This window comes from Echiichthys vipera (genome assembly GCF_963691815.1).
Source record: "Echiichthys vipera genome assembly, chromosome: 14".
NCBI classification, from domain to species: domain Eukaryota; kingdom Metazoa; phylum Chordata; class Actinopteri; order Perciformes; family Trachinidae; genus Echiichthys; species Echiichthys vipera.
The window spans coordinates 8,384,973-8,405,767 of NC_139839.1; the positions used below are offsets into that span (position 1 = coordinate 8,384,973).

Genomic DNA, 20,795 nt, shown 5'->3' on the forward strand with positions numbered 1-20,795 from the left:
CAATGTTTATTTTACTGTTATGATTGAAAATGTGAAAAGTTCAATAGACAAGTCAAAACAAGAACAAGATCATTTTCTCATTGGCAGTTATCTGTTATTACAATTGAAACCTGAGAATCATTCTGAGAATCATTCTGATAAAATGTTTAGAAGCCATGTTTTTTGATGTGTTGCTTAAAACCAAAATAGACACACGAAGCAGAGAACATACTTAGAGGACCCGGAAAAGGGTATTTACAGTTCAAGGTGAATCATGGCATCCTTTTAATAATTAATATTCTAGTGAAAAGCTAACGCAGACATTTGGCACCATAAACACCTGAACTGTTTTGGACGCTCCACATGTTTTTGTACCCTTGTTTCAGTTCAATTGCAAATTTAATGGCCCGACGAAGAGATATTTGTTTTCAGGCTGGTTCTGCAGTAAAACACACAATAAAGTTGCATAATAAAGTACAAGACAACAGTAAAAACAATAAACACATTACCTGAAAGCACAATAAAACACACACACACACACACACACACACACACACACACACACACACACACACACACACACACACACACACACACACACACACACACACACACACACACACACACACACACACACACACACACACACACACACACACACACACAGCAAACTGCCGTGACACACTTTGTAACCATAAAGCCCATATCAGTTGAGGAGACCATGCAACAAGTCAGTGGTTTGATGGTCCATTTCTTATCGGTGGAAAATGCCAAGTTTTTCTGGAAGACATTAGACCCTACAGAGGGTGGACACAATAACAGAATCACCAGTGCAATGCAACACAAACCTAATGCAGTTACACCGCAATAAAACTGATTGTATTCATTATTTGTTGCCACTAAGAGACTTCTTCTAATTCAACAATTAGTTGTTTAATGTGTCTGTAGTTTGAATTATTGGTGTAATGGATCAAAATTGAATGTTAGGTTGTCCTATTATTAAAGTATCTTCCACTATGAACATGATTTAGTGATCGTATTCCAGTTAAAATTAATAGCTGTCTGGTTCATTCACTTTCCCCCAAAGCAGTGCCATTTAAAATACATTTTAACGTTTCATTATTAAACGCCTGCTTGCCATTTTTTTAAATCTAATTTACCAAAGGAACTCCTCATTACCTGAAATTAGTTTTATAGGTGCAGCTACTTCAGGTGTTTTTGACTCTCAAGCGTCACACACAAGCATACAGTCAGGATGCTTTGTGTCATTTTTCTTCAAGGTTTATGTTGGTGTGTGTGTGTGTGTGTGTGTGTGTGTGTGTGTCAGTGTGTATGTATCACAGCAGTGAAATTGATCTTCTGCGTTTGTACACACGCTCAACCATTTGGGACTTCAGAGGGTTGTCTCTTTGTTGACATCAAAAGATTTTCTGTGTCCTTTGTAATACAGATAATTATCCCCAACAGTGTGGGCTTTGATGTTCACACAGTGTTCTATAATGTGTGTGCATGCTCTGTGCATGAGTGTACGGTAGTTGTTCTATTATGTGCATGCATGAACATCATTTTAGGTATTAGTTTTGCACGTACGGTACTGCATGCACTCTGAAAATACAGATACCTGCAATCGACACGGTTTTATTAGAAGGATTGGAAAATGACAAAATATCACTGAGAAATGCTGTAAACACAGGAGTATTGAGTTATACATAACATATATCTGTCTGCCTGTCAATACTGGCTATTGGCCTTCTGTGGGACAACACTTCTTCCCTCATCGTGTCATAATGTCATGTCTGGAAATAGCGACTGAAATAAGGCCCTCTGAATCATAGAAATATGATTAGAGTAGAACAGACAATTAATTGTTTTCCATGGTAATTAGTTCAAGAGATAATGGTGAGTGTTGCTATGGTGACAACACACGTCGGTGGGGTGGTAAAGTGTGTCACACTCATTAGTTTGAGAACTCCATTTTGGCCTGTCATTTAATGAGGAGAATTTGCTAATACAGTGCTTTCAATGACACATGTAGTGCTCAGGTACAGCATAGACCAGTAAAGTGTTTCCTTATGAATATGAAAAGGACTATTAAGAGCTGTGTAACATTTATTTTCAGAAACTGCAGTGAAGTGAGTCTAAGAACTTTGAATGCATTGTGTTTTACTCTTCCATACAGGTCGACACTCATGGGTAGCCTGGGTGTTTGGGCTGTGGCTGTGGCCACTCTGCTGGGAACGTCAGGGTGCTGGCTGGCTGAAGGACACAAGAGCAGCAGGCGAGGCAGCACTGATGTAGCCTCGATGTCACGTAGCTCTACCCGGGAACCACATACTATGGTAAATATCCTGGAACTGTGCAACACACACCCGCACAGTACTGCTTCCCACCGAGGACATTACCTTCAATCTCTATCAAGCTAGAGAAACCCTTACAGTGATATAAATCAATCACATCGATCATAAATCAAATAAGGGTTGCAAAGAAAAATGAAGTGAATAAAAACCGTCTGAAAAAATACATTTGTTGTCAAATTTAGCACAGCCTAACATCTGTGGAACGCTTGGTATCTCCTGTACTATCACTTGTGGCATGGAAGAACAAAGCTTGTGCATTTTATCTTATTGGTGCCAGTTTTAAATAGTTTGGTTCCAATGCAGAGACCATGGAAAGCAGATACGTTGTCCATGGGATAAATCACTCTGGATGCTACTTTGAGGTTTATTTTTTACAATACATCCATACAGTGGTGAAATGAGAAATCAGGCTGAAATTCACAGGATCTGTCCCCCAACATGATCTGTCCCCCAAGATGACTGCACCACATCTTAGGGAATGTTGTAGAAAATCCCCAAAAGATGTTGCCAAAGCTCTAAAAATATTAATAAACACCACTTTTCTAACCCTTATAATTAAAATGTCCATAAACGTTTTCGATGATCAAGTATTTGACATTGAGTGTATCTCCAGAATTGGAGGAAAGTGCAATCGTGTTGTGAAAATAGATGCCGATAAAACACGTGGGTACCAGGAAGAGAATTGCTGTTCTGATTGGCTGATCGAAGTGAAAGACAGTGGTATGATGCTGATTGGTGGGACCGTTCCTGGGCGGTTACCTAGTGATACTAAAAGTCATTGCTGGAGTTGTTTGTCAATACTTGAAATGACGTTGTTTGGACAAGCGAGACATGTTAATAAACCTAACCATTAGCGGTTAGAAAAACTATTTTATCGTTTATCGTTATTTCAGGATTTCCTTTTTTTGGTTAGCGTTAGGACACAACTGAGTTTTATTCAATCCGGAGAGCACGAAAATGCAGACATTTTGCAGCATTCATGTCTTCACAACTAGTTTACATAAAGACAAGATAGCAGGTAAGTTGTTAATTATTTAGAGAAATTATACCTTCACGTCAGCTAAATGTATCATAGCGTTATTGACTGATATTACAAATGTCAAAACTACATACATGACATAACCTGCAGTCAACTTAAAAGTAAATTAGCTGCATATTAATCTTTACCTGTTATGCTAACTTGGGAAACCTTTTTTACTATTTGGCTACCTCTACTGATAAAATTATGTATATATTTTCATAAATTAGTTAATAAGTTAAAGTGCTTGGGTCATTATTACCAGTTTGAAACTTTTATATTAAAAACGAAAACTAATTTGATGCAAAAATCCCATAATAACACAATTTGCGTCGCAAATATTCAGTATTCATAAATTAAATATATTTACGAGCAGCCATTTTAATTTTCTAACATTTTCCATCCTAGACTTTCATAAAATGTAAGTGTAATGTTAATTATTCTGAGAGCCCTGATTACTGTAAACTCAACAGCGTCATCTTGCGTGAGACAACAAAAACACTTTTGATCCTTTTGATTTAATGCAGCAGCAATAAAAAACAGTTTAAGCCGATTGACCTGAAATGCAAAGCAGTTTAGTTTACAATACAGCGATCCAATTATAAAAATAGGTAACTGTACCAGATTGTGTAAGTGTACAAGCCGACATTATTTGAATGCAAAATGTATAAAAAATGAAACAATCAGTTTGGAAAATATCAGCATCAAAATGATAAACTACAGACTTGAGCCATCTTTATTTTGTTTAGCCAAGTTTGTGTTTAGTAATAAAGTACAATCAGCACATCTTGCCCAAGAGGTGAGGACCTTAAAATGGCCACCACAGGGATCACTAAATCATATGAAATCAAAAGTGAACAGGGCCAGAGGGTTGTCTAGTTACCTTGCAGTGTGACGGAGACATCTTTACTCTTCTGTCACTTCCTCTCTGTCTCTCTGCTCACTTTTGAAGAGAAGATGACACTGACAGGAGGAGAAATGGCCAGGCAGTGAGGATGGAAGGTTAACATTAACTGTGAAAATCACAAGGACATTGTGTAGTCATGCTAACTAAAAGACAGAATCTATTAATACATGGAATTCAAAAGACTTGAACCAAACTCGGGATTAGGTGGTGGGCATGAGGGACACTTACTGACAATAACCACTCACTGCATGTGTTGAAATTGATTTGCACACCTGCAGTGCTGGTCAGAACTAATACATTTTGAGCTGCCACTGTAAAGGCATAGAGGCCACTTGTGTTGGAAAGTTGTGTGCATTGTTGCCGTGACCTTAGGAAGTGGTTAATGTTACTGTTCATCAGTCTGAAATGTTTAAAGAAGCTCCTGATAAATCAGTATCGTATTAGCATGCCCATGTGTTGTACTGTTGGCGGAAGGAAAAAGTCTTGTCTGAGACGCCTGTTTCCGTGAAAGCCTGTCAACGTTATTTACCAGCCTTTTTTTTGTTATGTGCCAGGTGGCAAAATTAGTTAAGAACTATAAGTCTCTCAAGCATGATTAAGAGCTTTAGTTCTGGTATGGTCACTGTACAAAAGTCACTCAAAACTGATAAATAATGAAGAGAAATCACCAGTTATAAAAGCAATAGGCTATAACTAAAAAAATTGCTCCCTAATAATGTGCAATTTGAAAAGGAGAACGAATCATTATCATTAGATTTGGTCAGTCTGTGTTTGTACTCCCTGATGACGTCTTAGAGCAGCCATTTTTGTTCACACAGCTGGACAAAAACCTTGTTGGGATTAGTTTGCTTAATTAAAGTACAGTGGTGGGTGAATGCCCACAGAGAGCTGTATGCTCTGGACCTAACATTCTCGGTTTAATTTGGTCTTTAATGTACTTTTCTAAATTGTTACAACTAACAACACCAAGCCAGTAGCCTTTCATCTTCTAGTGTTTTGTTGTGTGCATTTTATTTTTAAACCAAGCATGTCTTTGTTGATCTATTCACAACACTTTTGAGATTTGCTTAAACCCTCCTGGGCAGGTTTCTGAATGAGCTTGTCTGGTTGCATCTATCATAATGGCACACAAGAGATTTACGTGTTAAAGAGAGGAAAATGACTTGCCCTGTGAGCAAACAGGTCCTTACCAGCAAGACTGTAGCCTTTAACAAATGTTCTTCGCATAGTAGAAACATAAAGCCTTAACAGGTTGTCAAAAAGACATACGCACAGACATACACAAACCACACAGCCCTGCGGTAGTCCTAATTCTTTGTGAAATGAAGCATCTACAGCCCCTGGTCTGTTCTAAGTCTGACTTACTTTGGGCTTTGCCAAGTTGGCAGCAGGCTGTGGAGTGTAATTTTGCTCTGGTGGTTCTGTCCCCTGAAATCCCTTGACGCAAAAAACAAATTCCCAGGCATTCCCTCCTCCGTCTATCTGGCCAGAATTGGAACTTAAAAAGCTGTCAGTTGGCACTAGAATATAAAGTCGACCCTGGGGTGAATCGTGCGAATCCGTGAATTCACATGATTATGCAGGATGTATTCTCAAAGCCTTTGGGAATAAGTTGTGCCAGATTTTCTTTTTTTTTTCTATGTCTTAAATCCACCCAAAACAATACAGAAAATGTAAACAGAGGAACAATAGAATCACTTGTGGGTGTAACAGCCTGAAAGAAGAAAAGTGAGAAATGAAGTGAAAGTCCTGATGAAAAACTTTTGATTTTGACCTTCTTGTCATCTTCATTATATGATTCTCTGATAACCTTTATCAGACTGATAACCTGGCCAAAATCACTGGATCGGATACTACTTAGATGATTTGACTTCTCGTCATCTGTTCATACTCGAAACTGTGAAAAACTGTGTTCTATCAGAGCTGTGAATGCAACTGCTGGCCAGGTGACGAGGTTGCATTTTAAATAACGTTGGCTAGTGCCATCACCTCTGTCAGCGGGGAAAGAAAAAGTTTGCTTCTCAGATAGTCTACCTAAGAGCAATAGGATATGTAGGATGAAAGCATCAGGAGGGAGGGGAAGCAGCGAGGCGTAGCTCTACTCCTGACTAGAGGAGCCGCTGCCTACGAGTTGCGGGGCCTTCTGCCTTCCACCTGAGCTCCAGCTGCTGTCAGCATACATTGCTATCGCCGCATGGCTTATGTGGATTGTGGATATGCTCTGAAGCTGCTGTTGACTGACCTGCAAATTAACTGACTAAATCGCTCTCTGTTCAGGCTGCTTTCGGTTGCTTTTCGAGACTGAAGTTAAGAGGTTTTTGAGTTGAACTTATCATTTTGAAGTGCATTACCTCAGTAAAATGTATTTTCTGTGATAAGAAACTGAACTTAGTTAAAAGGTGAATATGCAAAGGGGACTGCGTTTTTGTTTGTTGACTGTTCTGAACCACGCTCTGCTTTGTTTTAATTTTTGCGAAAAATACATTTCCTTTGCTCTAAAGCAGAAAACGGTTTCTGTGATGGTGCAGGTGGTATGACGTACTGTGGCTGATGCTGCAGCAGTCTTGGTCCTGGATTCTTGTGTTGATGGTGAGAATTGCCACAGCACACTGACAACACTGATGAGCCTATATGGTTTTTATATACTTCATATTTGAGAGAGAGATTGTAATTTGGTTTGGGAGTAGTCTCTGTGAAGAGAGAAAAGAGCAGAGTGGTTAAGTGGTTTTCCAGGAACGGAGAGAAAGAGGGAATTGCGCTGGTTAGATGAACGCTTTAGGAGTAATAGGGTTATGCATTGAATGAATCAAGAACAAACGCAGGAACAATGAAAACAAAAAGAACGAAAATAACCTTCTCTCCGTCAGGGCAGGTTCTTCTCATGTTATATTTTTCAGTAGTCAGGTTACCCCTACTACATTTACATTTTGATTATGACTTGTTCCCATAAAGCTTCATTGCAGTCCCAGGGGTTTTTCACTATTACTGAGGCTGCCTCTTGGGAGTTTGTACTCAGAGAAAGAAATCCTTTTAGGCATACAGAACATGTGCAATGGCAGGGTTTTCCCTGCCATTATACGGCTTAGGTGCACCGCCTAAACGTTTTTGCACCCTGCCTAACCGTATGAGTGCCCAAGTGTAGGACCAACAGGCTCAAGAACTCCTTTGTCCATCAGGCCATCATCCTCTACAACTCCTCACTCAGGGGGAGGAGGAAATAAAGAGGGCAGAAGGGAAGGAGTGGGAGCCAATCACTGTGCAATTAATAATCTACTCCTACATACCTGGACACTAAGACTTTTCTTCTTCTTTTTTGTGCAAAAACCACCACTTAAGTGCATAATTTAATCTTACTGCTAATTTCTGCCATATACAGTCATATAAATTTTATCTTGTACATTTCCTCTAGATTTAACTTATCTGATTTAATTTTCTGTGAATTTTATTTGACCTGTATTCTTACATCTGCCTCATATATATATATATATATATATATATATATATATATATATATAACTAAGAGTTTATTGTTTACTGTTTATTGTTTTTTTATACTTTCTGTGTTTATTGGTTACCTTATACTGTATTTTTTATACCTCCCTTGTGTCTTTTGTAAGCTGCTGGAATCTCACTTTCCTTGCGAGAGTCATCCCAAAGGATCAATAAAGAGAGGTCTAAGTCTAAGTCTATGTCATGACCATGAAACATTGTGGAAAGCATTGAATGGATCGACGCACAGGACAGTTGTCCACTATTCTCTTACGCCGTGGCAGGCAGTAGGTGTGGGGTAGGCCGGTGTGACGCTGCACACCAAAGGAAGTGAACGGCTACCGCTAGTAAGTCATTAACAAGTGCTCTCTCTGGTAGCATAGAAAAAGTGTAAAACTTAGTGATGCTGTTGTTTATCACTTTCTCTCTAGAAGCCAGGGACAGATTTAGATAAAAGAAGATGTTTAGAGGGAAGATTTTGCTCTGAGCATCACACGAAAGTTGAAATTTACTCCAGCTAATGATGCAGGGGTAAATTGGAATTTGTTAGGTTTTAGTTCTATTTTCGGATTCACCTTTGTTATGCCTGGGAAGATATATAACTTCTTGCATACATTGCCAATGTTTTTTTTTCTTCATGTTTTTGCTCCTTTTCATTTAGCTCATTAAATAGCTTGTTGGCGCACTGATGAATTACTCTTACATAAGACAGGTACCTTATTTTCTAAGTAACAGACATCAGGGAAAACGTTAAACATAGAATGTAGGAACAAGAAACTCTTTCAAATACCCAGAGGCCGACAGATTCAGCTTTACTTTCCTGGTCCTCCTCTGGCTGCGTCAAAAAAATCCCAATTTGTACTAGAAACCTTGATCTCAGTGCTATGCTTAAGGTACAGTGAAACACCCGGTGGTATTAATGGCATTGTAGAAATAACAGTATTCATCACTCTCCCTCGTCCTTCATCTACAGGGCTGTTTTTCTTTTGCTGGGTAGAGTTTCCACAGTTCTTCTGGTTGTTCTACTGTCCACCATATATGCTAACAGACGATAGCTTCTTTAAGCTTATGCCCTCTGGCAAGCAGCGGTACAATGAGGTATGTATTTTTAAAATAGGTTTTGTACTCAGTTCTACGTCGTTGTACCTGCTGGAGGGCTAAATAGCAGCTTGCAGAGGGGGAGAAAAATATGAGCCGCATAAAACCAGAGCCGTGTCACGCCTCTTGCGGAGTCCATGGAGTTTCACTGTAACGTTATATGTCAGGGGCTTTTATTGTGAAAGGAAAGAATATAGCATTAAAGCAAAATGCGCTGCTGCTGACAATGTGGAAGGCAAAATTGTCTGCTGTCTTGGCCATGGGTCAGAGTACGAAGCCTCTTTGTTTTGTTTTTTTCCTTTTATGAGCTTCATAAGTAGAGGCACAACTCAAGTGCTTTCCTCTTCCTTTGTGCTATAAAGCGGGTCTTCATTTCCCCAGGAAATTAAACCAGGTGGCAGACAGAACTGCATAGTGAAAGCTGGTGGAATATTTTTTCCTTAGCCATTATGATAAGTTAAAACAAAAGTTATCTATTGCCACTTTAAAAAGGTCAAAGAATCAATATGATCACATACAATATACAGACCATAACTGAAGCTGCTGCTTTACAATACTATTGTACATACATTATACAGGCAGTTTATTCTTGTGAGAGTTTTGTTGTTGACTGAGATTAAGAGCCAGAGAGCGATAGAGAAAGAGTATGTGGGCACAGATAAACACATGGGCCCTTGAATGAAGAGGGCCTGCATAGCAGCACATATAAGAAAGGGGGAAAAGCAAATCCAAGCACACTTTGTAACAGAGACATCTTGGCTTTAATTGTCCTGCTGTTCAAATTGCATTCCAACCAAATGTCAGTCTATATGTTAACTCATGTCAGATGCTTGTTTTGTGTAGGTGTCTAAATGGCCCAAGTAGGACCAAGAGATTTGTATGTACCAGGTTTTTGAGACATCAATCCATGACATCAATGACATTACACCACCATGCCATCTGGAGGGTGTTTTTATTTTAGCTCAGCTCACAGACCGATGACTGCTTCTTTAGTATGTGGAGCCTCAGTAAAGGTGCAAATCTAGGTTTTCGAAAAATATTTGTTTCTGATCTTCTTCCATTTATCTGTAAAAAAAAAGAAGAAAAAAAAAAGATCTGCTCTAAATGATTATGTATGATTCAACAGATAACCATATCAACAGTACTACTGCTTGATAGACCTACCCATGAGTTTAACCAACTAAAAACAAACTTTGAAGATTAGATCACAATTTGCGCACACCCTGTAGTCCTGCAGAACAGAGGCCATGGCTAAGTGTAATATATATTATTCATTTTATTATAATATTCTGTCTTCCATTTCCTCTCACATGTTACATGAACATGAGATGTAAAGAATATTCTTGGCACATTTTTCCTTCAGTGAATATTACTTTCTGTTCAGAGTCCAAGGTCGTTAAATGCCCAATTAGTGTTAAAATAGCCTACTTGCTTTTTTATGTTAATAGCCTATTTATGGCATGTCTGAGTAGCCTAGCCTGTCCTGACAATAACAATACATGATATGTCTAAGACATATAGTGACTACGCCCTAAGAGTGCAAATATAGGGAGCACAAGTCAAACAAAAACAGCCTCAGGCTTTAGAGTTTAAGCAAAGGTAGCCTTTTGAATCTCCTGTCTTCCCTATTGTGCATCTCTCAGCATCGCTACTGTTCTCATAATCTTATCACATAATCCTGACTGCCCTGGGCAGTTAGGTTGTATGTAAAAAAAACACCCATCTAATCAGTCTCTATCGCAAAGATGAATCATAGCAAAGAAAAGCAGCAGATCCCCACTCCTTTAAACCAAGTGGGTTTGCCCTATTTGTTCTAATAAAATCTTTGTGGCAGCTTTAGACAATTTTCCACCCATTGAAAGTGTCATTTCAAGTGTTGCATTGCGAGTAAGATACTGCCTCGTAATAAACTTTGTGCGTACATCTAGTATGCTTTATCAAGTGACATGAGTTGGCTTCAATCATTAAACTATTATTTTGCACTATAGAACTCAGCTAAAGCTGAATTCATAAAGGAAAGTGATAAAAAGAACCCTGTAGAGTCATGGTAAAGAGAGGACAGTATTTTTAGAAAAAAGCACATAGCCTTTCTGTCACCTCTATGCTTGGTTTGATTCTCTAATCAATTGATCAAACAGCGGCACTCCAGATGATGGAAGGCGGTGCTGATGAGCACACTCAATTTTAGCCTGCCATCATGAGGAAGCACGTCTGCAATTAAGATGGACAGATGGCAGAAAGAGAGAAGGATAGAGATGTAGAGATAAAGGAGGAGGCAATGACAGGAGGCACTAAAACTGCTGTGTTTTTCGTGAGGCTCTTAGTCTCCTGGGAAGCCAAGAGGCCCTCGCAGACTCACACATGTTTTATCACTGAGCCTCATTACCGGTGACATCCACACTGAGGGACAAGAATGCAAAATGTCACAACACTTCAATTGCTGCCACATATTGGCTGCTTCACAAGCTGTGTTGCATTGGAAGACCTGCTTCTGTTCTATTTTTAAACTACATGTCAATCCTTTGTTTTGCTACTATGTTAAATTATATTTCAAGTAAGCTGCATTTAAGCAGACCAACATTCACAGTGCTGGTAACGAGCACTAGGGCTGCTTGATTATGGCAAAAATAAGTTTTTGGGTCAATATTGATTATACACGATTGCTCATTGACTTTGGAAATGTCATGCATTTATTGAATTTAAATAAAAAACTAAAAAATAGATACATGAATCAAATACATTTTAGATGTTTGTCTATACATTTAAATTAGCCATATAAACTATGACAAACAACTAAATTAGATCATACTAAATAAGATCAACTATGTTGCAACTGAAAACTACAAAACATATATTCAATGTATGACAATAAGTTTGGCAACTTTTTTGAAGCCTAGTGCACTGTCACAACCTACTGAAAACTCCTTAAACATATATATTCAACATTTTGGTCAACTATAGTCAACATATTTCAATCAGTAACTCATCAAAAATGAGAGACCGTGCACTGCTGTAAAGGTAAGAGGTGCACTAGATTTATCATACAAGCCAAAATAATAGCATCATTGTAAAATGGAATGTGATGCAATAATCGTTTCATTTTGATTATCTTGTTCTTATAATCCCCCAGCCGTAGCAAGCACAAGTGATCAGCTGCCAAACAGCACACACTGCACACCAAAAACTAACAATGGTAAATGGACTTGTACTTCTATAGCGCCTTTCTAGTCTCCTGACTACTCAACGCGCTTTCACAGTGTTTTGTCACATTTACCCATTTACACATACATTCACACTGATGGCAGTGGACATCTACATACCATCTAATCTAATGTAACCATTCACACTACATTTACACACCCATGTGCAGCACGGGGAGCAATTCGGGGTTCAGTGTCTTGCCCAAGGACACTTTGTCATGTGGACCGGGGGAGCTGGGGATCGAACCGCCAATCTCTCGAATGGAGGATGACCCACACTGAGCCACAGTCGCCCGGCTGTAAACACAAACATACCAACACAGGTCGGCTGGACTCAAACATCAAGAAAAATAATACTTGAGGAGATCCCAGTGACTTTCAACTCAGATTTTGGGTCCAACTATCCAAAGCTCTTATCAATAATTCCTAATGCAAAATATATTTTCATCCCTTGTCATAGTGCCATTCACCTGTCACTGTTATATCCACACTCCCGATGTCTGCCACGTAATGGTTTAATCAGATATTCCAATGGGGTCAGAACATTGTCTCACATTTTGTTATCTGCTCCTATCACTGCTCAGTGATGCTGCACCACACTTCTCCTCTTTTCCGACATCCTCAGCACTTTCTGTACCGCACTTGTAAAACTGCTGGGCTTTAACATCAGTTCTGCTTTGCACTTTTTTGAGATAATATTAATCTTGCAAATGTGAAGTAGATAATAAATCTATATTTAACAACACTGGCCACAGTCTTTACAAATCCTTAGAACAAAGAACTAGGGGTGTCACAATTCTCCAAGTCCACGATTTGATTTGATTTAGGATTTTAAAGTCATAATCCGTAAGATTTGAGATACCTTGTTTCTAGCGGCCTCTTTGGCAGTAGGATGTAATTAAAGGGGAGCCTATTTTTTTCAGAGCCCTCCATCTTGTCAGGGTCACGGTTGCTACACGTGTAAACTTTTTTTCTCTTTGGTAAACTTTATTGATACACATTGTCAGCAGCGTCACTTACATGACGGCACATCTGCATCTAGGGAGGAAACAGACAGACTGGAATACTCTGCAAAGAGGCAAGTCAAAGTGCTTTTATTAATGGGTCATATGATCAGGCACCACTCACTCATTGATAGATAGTTACTTGGAAGACATTTAACTACATGAAAATCTTACGGATTATATCTTTAAAGTCATGATTGGATTACGTTTTTGTTTAAAAAAAAATTTCAGCACTCACGCTAAGCCAAATATTAACAGAACATTGGTTTCATGCCCTGACAACTGCCATTTACATTTTCAAATTCTTCTGCAAAAAGATGAGATTCTGAAAAAGATGGCTGCATGGTAAAAAGACAAAAATAAGAGACACTACTGTAGATGGCTGATGGGTACCTTACAACAACAGCTTAAGTTTTGCCCCTGAATGCACACACTTTACTGTTCGCTGTTTACATATCTCACCGGGACTGGCGTTATTCATTCTCTCCTCTGTCATCCTCCCTCTACTGCTGTGAAGACATCACTAACTGTAGGCAGGTACCCTTGGTGAAGTGTAGGGCGGGGCTGGTTGGTCTTAGCCTTAAATAATGGAAGCCTCATGTCAGAGAAAACTCATTTTCAGACAAGTACTGTAGCTAATTAAGCTCAGCAGTTACCTTCAATTAGTGTTGATTTGTAGCTTGTTCCTAACAACTCTGTATTATAACAAGCTCTGTATGTCTGTGTAAAACAAACCAGTTGTGGATTAAGAGGGGGCAATGAGATGTCTTTAGGGAAAGCAGTTAAGCAGTAAACACAACACATTTCGGCAAGTTTATGTTCTGCTTGGTAACTTGCCCATACGGCCTCAATTACTGGTGGATTTTGTTGCACTTATGGATAACAACCATTATTGTTGTGGTCTTATAGTAAAATATAACCACGTCTGTTGTATTCTCTGCTGTGGCCTACACTCAGACTGCTCTCTGCACCAATGCAGAGCAGATAAAGCACCTTTCAAAACTACGTTTTAAGTAGCGTCCCTAGTCTGCAGCCATCTGACATTAATTATCAGCTAAAATTCCATTATTTCAAGCAAATTATTTTTTTAGTCTTTACTCATCATCATCCGATAGTATATTGGTGACCACTATATAAGATAAGATAGACATACTTTAATGTCCCACATGAAATAGCTCTTTAAACTAATATAGGATATTAAAAGACAATAGTTTCAAATAGTAAAACCAGATAATAAATAATCAAATTGCAACAAGTTAGTCCCTAATAAAAACACTATATTGTGCATTCCCATTATTTTTATGGATTGATAAAAGTCTGACTTTGAACTTTGAATGTTCATATACAGCTGGACATGATTTTCCCCCATTTCATCATCCAATCACATCCACACATAGAGTATTTGGAAAGCCATGAATGAAAGAGACATTTATTGAGATAAATTTGAAGCCGCATGTCAGAATCAAACTCACAGTAAAGACAAGGCGGGGCAAATACATCAGATTTTAACCTTGTGGTATCAATTGTTTGACATCCTCATAAACATTCCGGCACAATACAGTGACAACTGCCAGTTTCCATCCTGTTGGGAAGTGCATTTCCAATTAGGATGATTGAATTGACTCTGGGATCCGCCTTTTGTAAAGGTCCTCTCATTTCTCTGCTGTCATTCACCATATGTTCTCTCTCTCAAGCCCTCTGTTTTTTTCTTTTTCTTTCTCCTTCTGTCTGTTCACCTTTGTTTTCTGTCATCGTCTTTCTATGAACCCAGAAAAGGAGAAAAGGTATTGTAACGAATGGTGTGCAAAAAGCTGCAGAAAGGGCTGTTTTTGTCTCACTCCCCCAAGCCTGTAATAACCACTTTTATGTGTGCTCTCTGTTTGCAGGAGAAGGGGAAAGCAGACGGGAACATCGATCAATGTGAGTACACTTACTGTGTTCAACCAAACCAAACAGCATTTTTCAAAATATGCCATGTTGTGCTTCATGACAAAAATTTTCTTCTATTGCTGTTATTCTGGCATGCACTTTAGTTTCTGATTGCTGGGAAATGCTACTGGGAGGTAATTCAAAATCGAAATGGCTCTTGTAATATGGACCGTGCAGCCTGTTATGGAGAAGACCTCTGATGATGATGATATAACTCTGACAATATGACAAATCCCACTTGGTAATGCTTCACTTGTATTGCTCTACTCAGAGGGAATGTTTGAAAGCGTGTCAAATTTATTTTGAAAGGATATCAGTTGTCAGTGGATGCCAAAAGATTATCTACAAATCATTTGTGGGACTGGCAGGCATTATTCTATTCTGCTGCATTCAACACCACCTGAGATAAAATAGTGTAGTGTAGTAGTAGAGTTTTTGAAATGATTTTCATTAATATAGTGTGAGCCAACTCCACCGTGTCCTGCCAATCTTCTCCATCTCAACAGACAAAAAGTAGAAGCACCTGAAATCTCTCATTCCAAGTGACAACCCTTCTATAAGTTGAAAAATATATTTGTTAGGTAAATCATCATTTCGTTGTCAACCATCTTCAGTCCCCTGTCAGAAATGATTAAGTAATGTTCGTATGACTTGGGCCTCAGAATGTTTTACACTGCAGTGATTGGTCGGACAGTTTATATGCCCTATAAAGAAGGTCAGTCAGAGTCTTGACTCTCAACCACTGACTGTAAAAAATGATGGACATAGACTCAGTGCCGTAACCCATTTGTTTGTGGACTACCCTTTTGAGGCCAAAAGTTTGGCATTTGACCATCACCATCTTGGTATTTTTGAGCCAGAAGTGACCATATTTGTTCAATAGGGGGGAGCTGAGGAGGGGCGCTATGTAGCAGTCGTTTTCGACAGCACTGCGCTATACTACTGCTTAAGTGGAAAACTTTTACCGATTTTTAACCAACTAACATTTTACAATCAATAGCTAATCTGCTCGTAGTTAACTGCTAAGTTGAAAAAACAATCAAATCAATCAATAAAATGAAATTCAAATGATTACACTACTATAATGGCTGGGTACTGAACTTTAAGTCACCAACCACATTACCTCCATGGTATCGAGCAACAAAATTGTCATTCAGTACCAAATTTCAAAATCTCAAGTGTAAATGCTGTTGGTGTCAATGAGCCAATAATCATGCAGCATGCTTGTACCAAGATCTAATAATGCTAATTATTGGTTGTCTGATATAACATGTTATAGAGGCTTGCAGGAAAAATACTATATGTTTATCACAGATGAGACTTATTCAGGATCCAGTATCAAAAATTTTCTGACAATACCCAGCCCTAACTAATATTCTACCAAGTAGTGTGGTATCAAAACAACCACTAAAGCAGTTTGTTTGCACATTGCAGTTTTGTAGTAACTTGTTCTCAGCGATGTTTGCATGCATTTGCTTCTCGTGAGCAACCCTTATGTTTAGTGCCTTGCAGAAGTTTTATCAACGAGTGGTCTGCACCAAGGTGAAGTTTAAACCTTTTAATCTTTTAATTTTTGCCACTGAGTTACTCTCGCTGTGTGTTTGGATACTTTTTTGTATCCGTCTCTATTGAGTTAAGAATATATAAATGTACTGAAAAAATATTTTCGCTTTGCTGCAGTAAGGTCATAGCGCGAGCCGTGTGATTTCTTTCTTGTATTTTTATTTAAGCTCCAGGTGTATGTGAATGCCCACTACAGGTTATGATAAAACTGAATTTCAGCAATCCTAGAGATATTGTTGTCAATGCAATAACAGAGTAAGGGTGTCAGAAGACAGATTAAGCCCTTGGTTGGTACAGATACATGTTGTTGCAAAGAAGATGGTCTTGACAGCTACATTTCATCTATGGCAACCAGCAGTGTTGTTACAGTACATCCTTTGTTTGTTTTTTACTTGTGGTGGCTTTTCCATCTATCACTTTAACTGATATCAGTTTGAGTTGTTGTGAAAGGTGTAGTCATGTAGCTGCATTGGCATCACTCATGAAGATATTAAGTCTTTTTTTTTTTTTACACTGCATGTTATATATGGCCTAAGAATTCACATGATTTTTCTGACTGCTGTTTTGTGTAATTTTCTTTATTTTAGTGCATGACAGTGAGATTGAGTGGTTTCTGTGCAAGTTACTGTAACAGCAATATTTCCAGGGCTGACTGCTTCCTATTTGACAAGTGACTTCCTCTGTAAGCATTAGGCCCATTATGCTGTGTTGTCTTCATCTCCACAGTAAAGTGTTTCTCTGCTTGCAGAGTTCTCTGTGCCTGCTTCTGTTCAACCTAAACATTACCCATAGGATTTATTTTCTTCATGTTTAGTCAACAGCATCTAGTGCAGACTTTCTTTTCTGTTTTTTCCTCTGGATGTCTGTTGGTTGATTTCTTTTGAACATTGTATTATGTGCAGACACGTAGCTTTCTAAGTGAGCATTGCTTTTCTAGCTTCTTTTGCATGCTTTCCTCTCCTGCCTCTTAGAATTCATCTGCAGTAACGCACATCCTGATGGGAAATGCAATGTGAGATGTTTCTATGACTCCTTGCCTCTCCTCACTGATGTTGATGCTGACATATATGAATGTAGAAAAGGAATGGACACCAGCATTGATGGGGATGGCTCTGATAAAAACAAAGAGAAAGGTAGCTCTGCACTCGGAGCAAATGCAAAAAGATCAAAATACATTGCATCTCTATAAGCCGGAAACGTTTTTCAGTAACCTTTGTTGTACAGTAGCATATAAGCATGGGTTGGCAGAGAACATAGTCAGCATGCAGTCACAGAAAGTTTATCAGAGCACCACAGGAGGAAAACAATGGATTCGAGGCCATGGCTTTGGATTTACGGACACTAGACCCATGTTATTATGCCTTTGCGCTGATGACAGCCGTGAGCCAAAAGGCATTATTTTATAGGATTGTTTGTTATAGTCTTTTGAATGGTCACTGTGACCTCCAGGAATCTTCCAGGTCACTGTGACCTCACAAAACACATTGAACTATAACTCAAAGATTCCTACACTAATTATGACAACATTTCACACAAATGCCTAGGTTTACTATGTCAGCTTTACTTTGACATCATAATATTCTGCAAAAACGCATTTCTGTCCATTATTCAGCGCCAGAGCTCAGGAACAGAAGGGGAGACATTTGGTCGGCAACAGAATTGATGACACTAATTTTGAAACTGTGGTGATTGTGTAGCTCTTCTGTGCTGCCGGATTTAAGATGTGTGTGAAGTATCCATGTTTTGTCAGAAAATACCTTTTTTTTTTTTTTTCTTTAATACATATTTTATGTAAGTCTGAACAGTTTAGATGTAAATTGCAACTTGACTGGTCAGTGGAAGCATCCAACCATAAGGCGTAATTGTAGTTTTAATATTTGTCTCGAGAGCTTAAAGTCCAAGTCATTTTTTCCGGAATTTGTGCACAGTTGTAATGCCCTGCAATCCACTTGGGTTTGTTTGGTGCTGAATGTTTTGTTCCTCCCTGTGTCTGTGTGGGATTTCTCCTGTGCTGTGAATATGAAGTTTTTTCTATACAGTATGGGGAAACTGCCCTTGTATAACCATCCATCTACGGATGATCATTGAACCAAATTAATTGGGCTTAGGTGCCTCTCTAGAGCCTGTTGATTGCTGTCAAGGGTGGAGAGTCTCATTTTCTGTCACCATCTAGAGTGACAGATGAATGATCTTAAATTCACAACCAGGCTGCTACAGACCTCTACACATATCAGACTGCTCGGTCATAATGGGACTCAGACATTTGACGTTACAATAAACAAATAGTTGAATATTCGAGTCCAGTGCTAAATGTTACATAATCAACAACAACAATTTTTCAGTAAAAAAAACATTTAGTGAAACATAAATTAACTGTAAATGTAAAATCCACCACAAACACCATAAAATATGATATTATCCCGGTAGTATAACACTGCTTTTATGGAGTTAAAATCGTTTCCATTTCATTGTGCCGTGAGGCTAGGCATACTCACAGGGAAAGCAGCATCCAAGCTCCATGTCTATCCAGTTATGTTAGCTCATGAATATGTGTGGCCACAACGTTGTAAATAAAGAAACTGCACATATTGAACAACAGAGAAAGTGCGATGAACTCCATCACCTTGTGTTATTACTCCAACACGGCCAACATGTTTTTTTCACTGTAAACAAACCACATGTGCGCACTGCATGCTTTGACCTCTTACATCATTCCAGCGTCATGTCCAGCCAGTGGCCTCTTCTCCGCAGCTGCAGTAGCAACTTATTAGAATAGAATAGAAATACTTTATTGATCCCAAGCTGGGAAATTGCCGTGTAACAACAGCATCACACACAAACACATCAGAGCAGTAATACAATATAAAAGATACCTAAAAATAAAATGTATAAATAAGCGGACTAATTGTAGTGCAAATGTAAACATGTAATAATCTAAGGTGCAGTGGACAGATTGTGAGAAAAAACACAAGGTGCTTCCGATTGTATTGTTCTGAACAGTTTAACTGTTATTGTACAGCGTGATGGCATGTGGCAGGAAAGATTTCCTGTATCAGTCCCTTCGACAGCGGAGCTGGACCAGTCTGTGTGAGAAGGTGCTCCGCTGTCTGACCATCTTTTTTGCAGTCAAAGTGAACTTTAGTCCTATTCTGACTGCAAAAAAGATTTGCTCATAGTCTGGTGGCAGTCAACATGGCAAATATCAGCCTATAGCAAAGATCTGCAGATAAATCTGTGCATCCATAATAGACACATTATGAAAAATGATGCAGGAGTAAGGGGAGGGTTAAAATATCCACCAGCTGACAGTTAGGCCTGTAGTGTTTCTGCCCTGTCATTTGAAAACAGCCGCTTTAATATTGTGAGCCCCCCCCCCCCCCCCCCCCCCCCTACTGAGTGTGTGCTGATTTCCCTCTTGAGACTAATTATCTGCTGCCTGTTTGTATGCTAAACTAATCCACTGTCAAAATCAGGCAATTGCATTTATTTTCTTGTTTTGCTCCTTTTCCTTGGATAATGATCAGTGTATCTCTTTGGGATTGTGTGATTTACTGATATTGGCAGGTTGCTTCTGCCTCTTTAAATTTGTCAGTTTTTTAGTTTACCCTATAGTATGTATTTATTTTTTATCTACCTCTGTGGCCAACCTTTTTATCGTGGCGACTATACTCCTCACACTGAGACAATGCCATTTATCAAATTGTCCCAGTTTTACCTCTGCAACACAGATGCTACTTGTGTAAAACTGCTTTAGTGCAAACATTGGATTTGAAAGTTTTAAGCTAGTACAGACAGAGAAACTCTCAGTAAGTGACATTTTAGTGGCGAGTGATGCACAGCCATCCCTGCTCAAAATGCCACAGCCTGGAAAATAAGTGGCCACTGTCATTGAGAGTTCTTCTTTTCACAGTGATGTTATTGTTGTAAGTGGGATGCATATGGAAAAATTGCCTATCGCCCATTCATCTTCCCAGTGAATGGTGATTAATTCGGCCTTGAGTGTTTAATTTATGAACCTTTGCTGAGGCCTAATCAGAGTTTGTTACCGTCACAAATTAAACAATGGGAAGAGGCAAAGCAAGTTAAGCAGTCCTGTGGTTCATTTAGATTGTAATTGGGTGAGAATTAGATGGGACAAGGTTGACAGAGAGACTCTCTAATAAGCAGCAAATAGCTGGGGAGGAAGCTGGGAGGAGGAAAAGGCAATGAGAGTGGAGGAAGCTCAGAGAAGGAGGAATGAGGGAGGGGGCA

At 39.0% G+C, this 20,795-nt stretch overlaps 1 protein-coding gene across 1 annotated transcript in view; it reads left to right on the forward strand.

The window, feature by feature from the left end:
• Nucleotides 1–2,168: 2,168 nt before the first annotated feature.
• Nucleotides 2,169–20,795, forward strand: part of fstl4 (follistatin-like 4) — a gene marked incomplete at both ends in the record, with an annotated part of 174,305 nt that continues 155,678 nt past the window's right edge. The window contains 2 exons of the mRNA XM_083926448.1: nt 2,169–2,318; nt 14,939–14,972. Coding sequence (XP_083782574.1) covers nt 2,169–2,318; nt 14,939–14,972 — 184 coding nt within the window. The remainder of the gene's footprint in view (nt 2,319–14,938; nt 14,973–20,795) is intronic.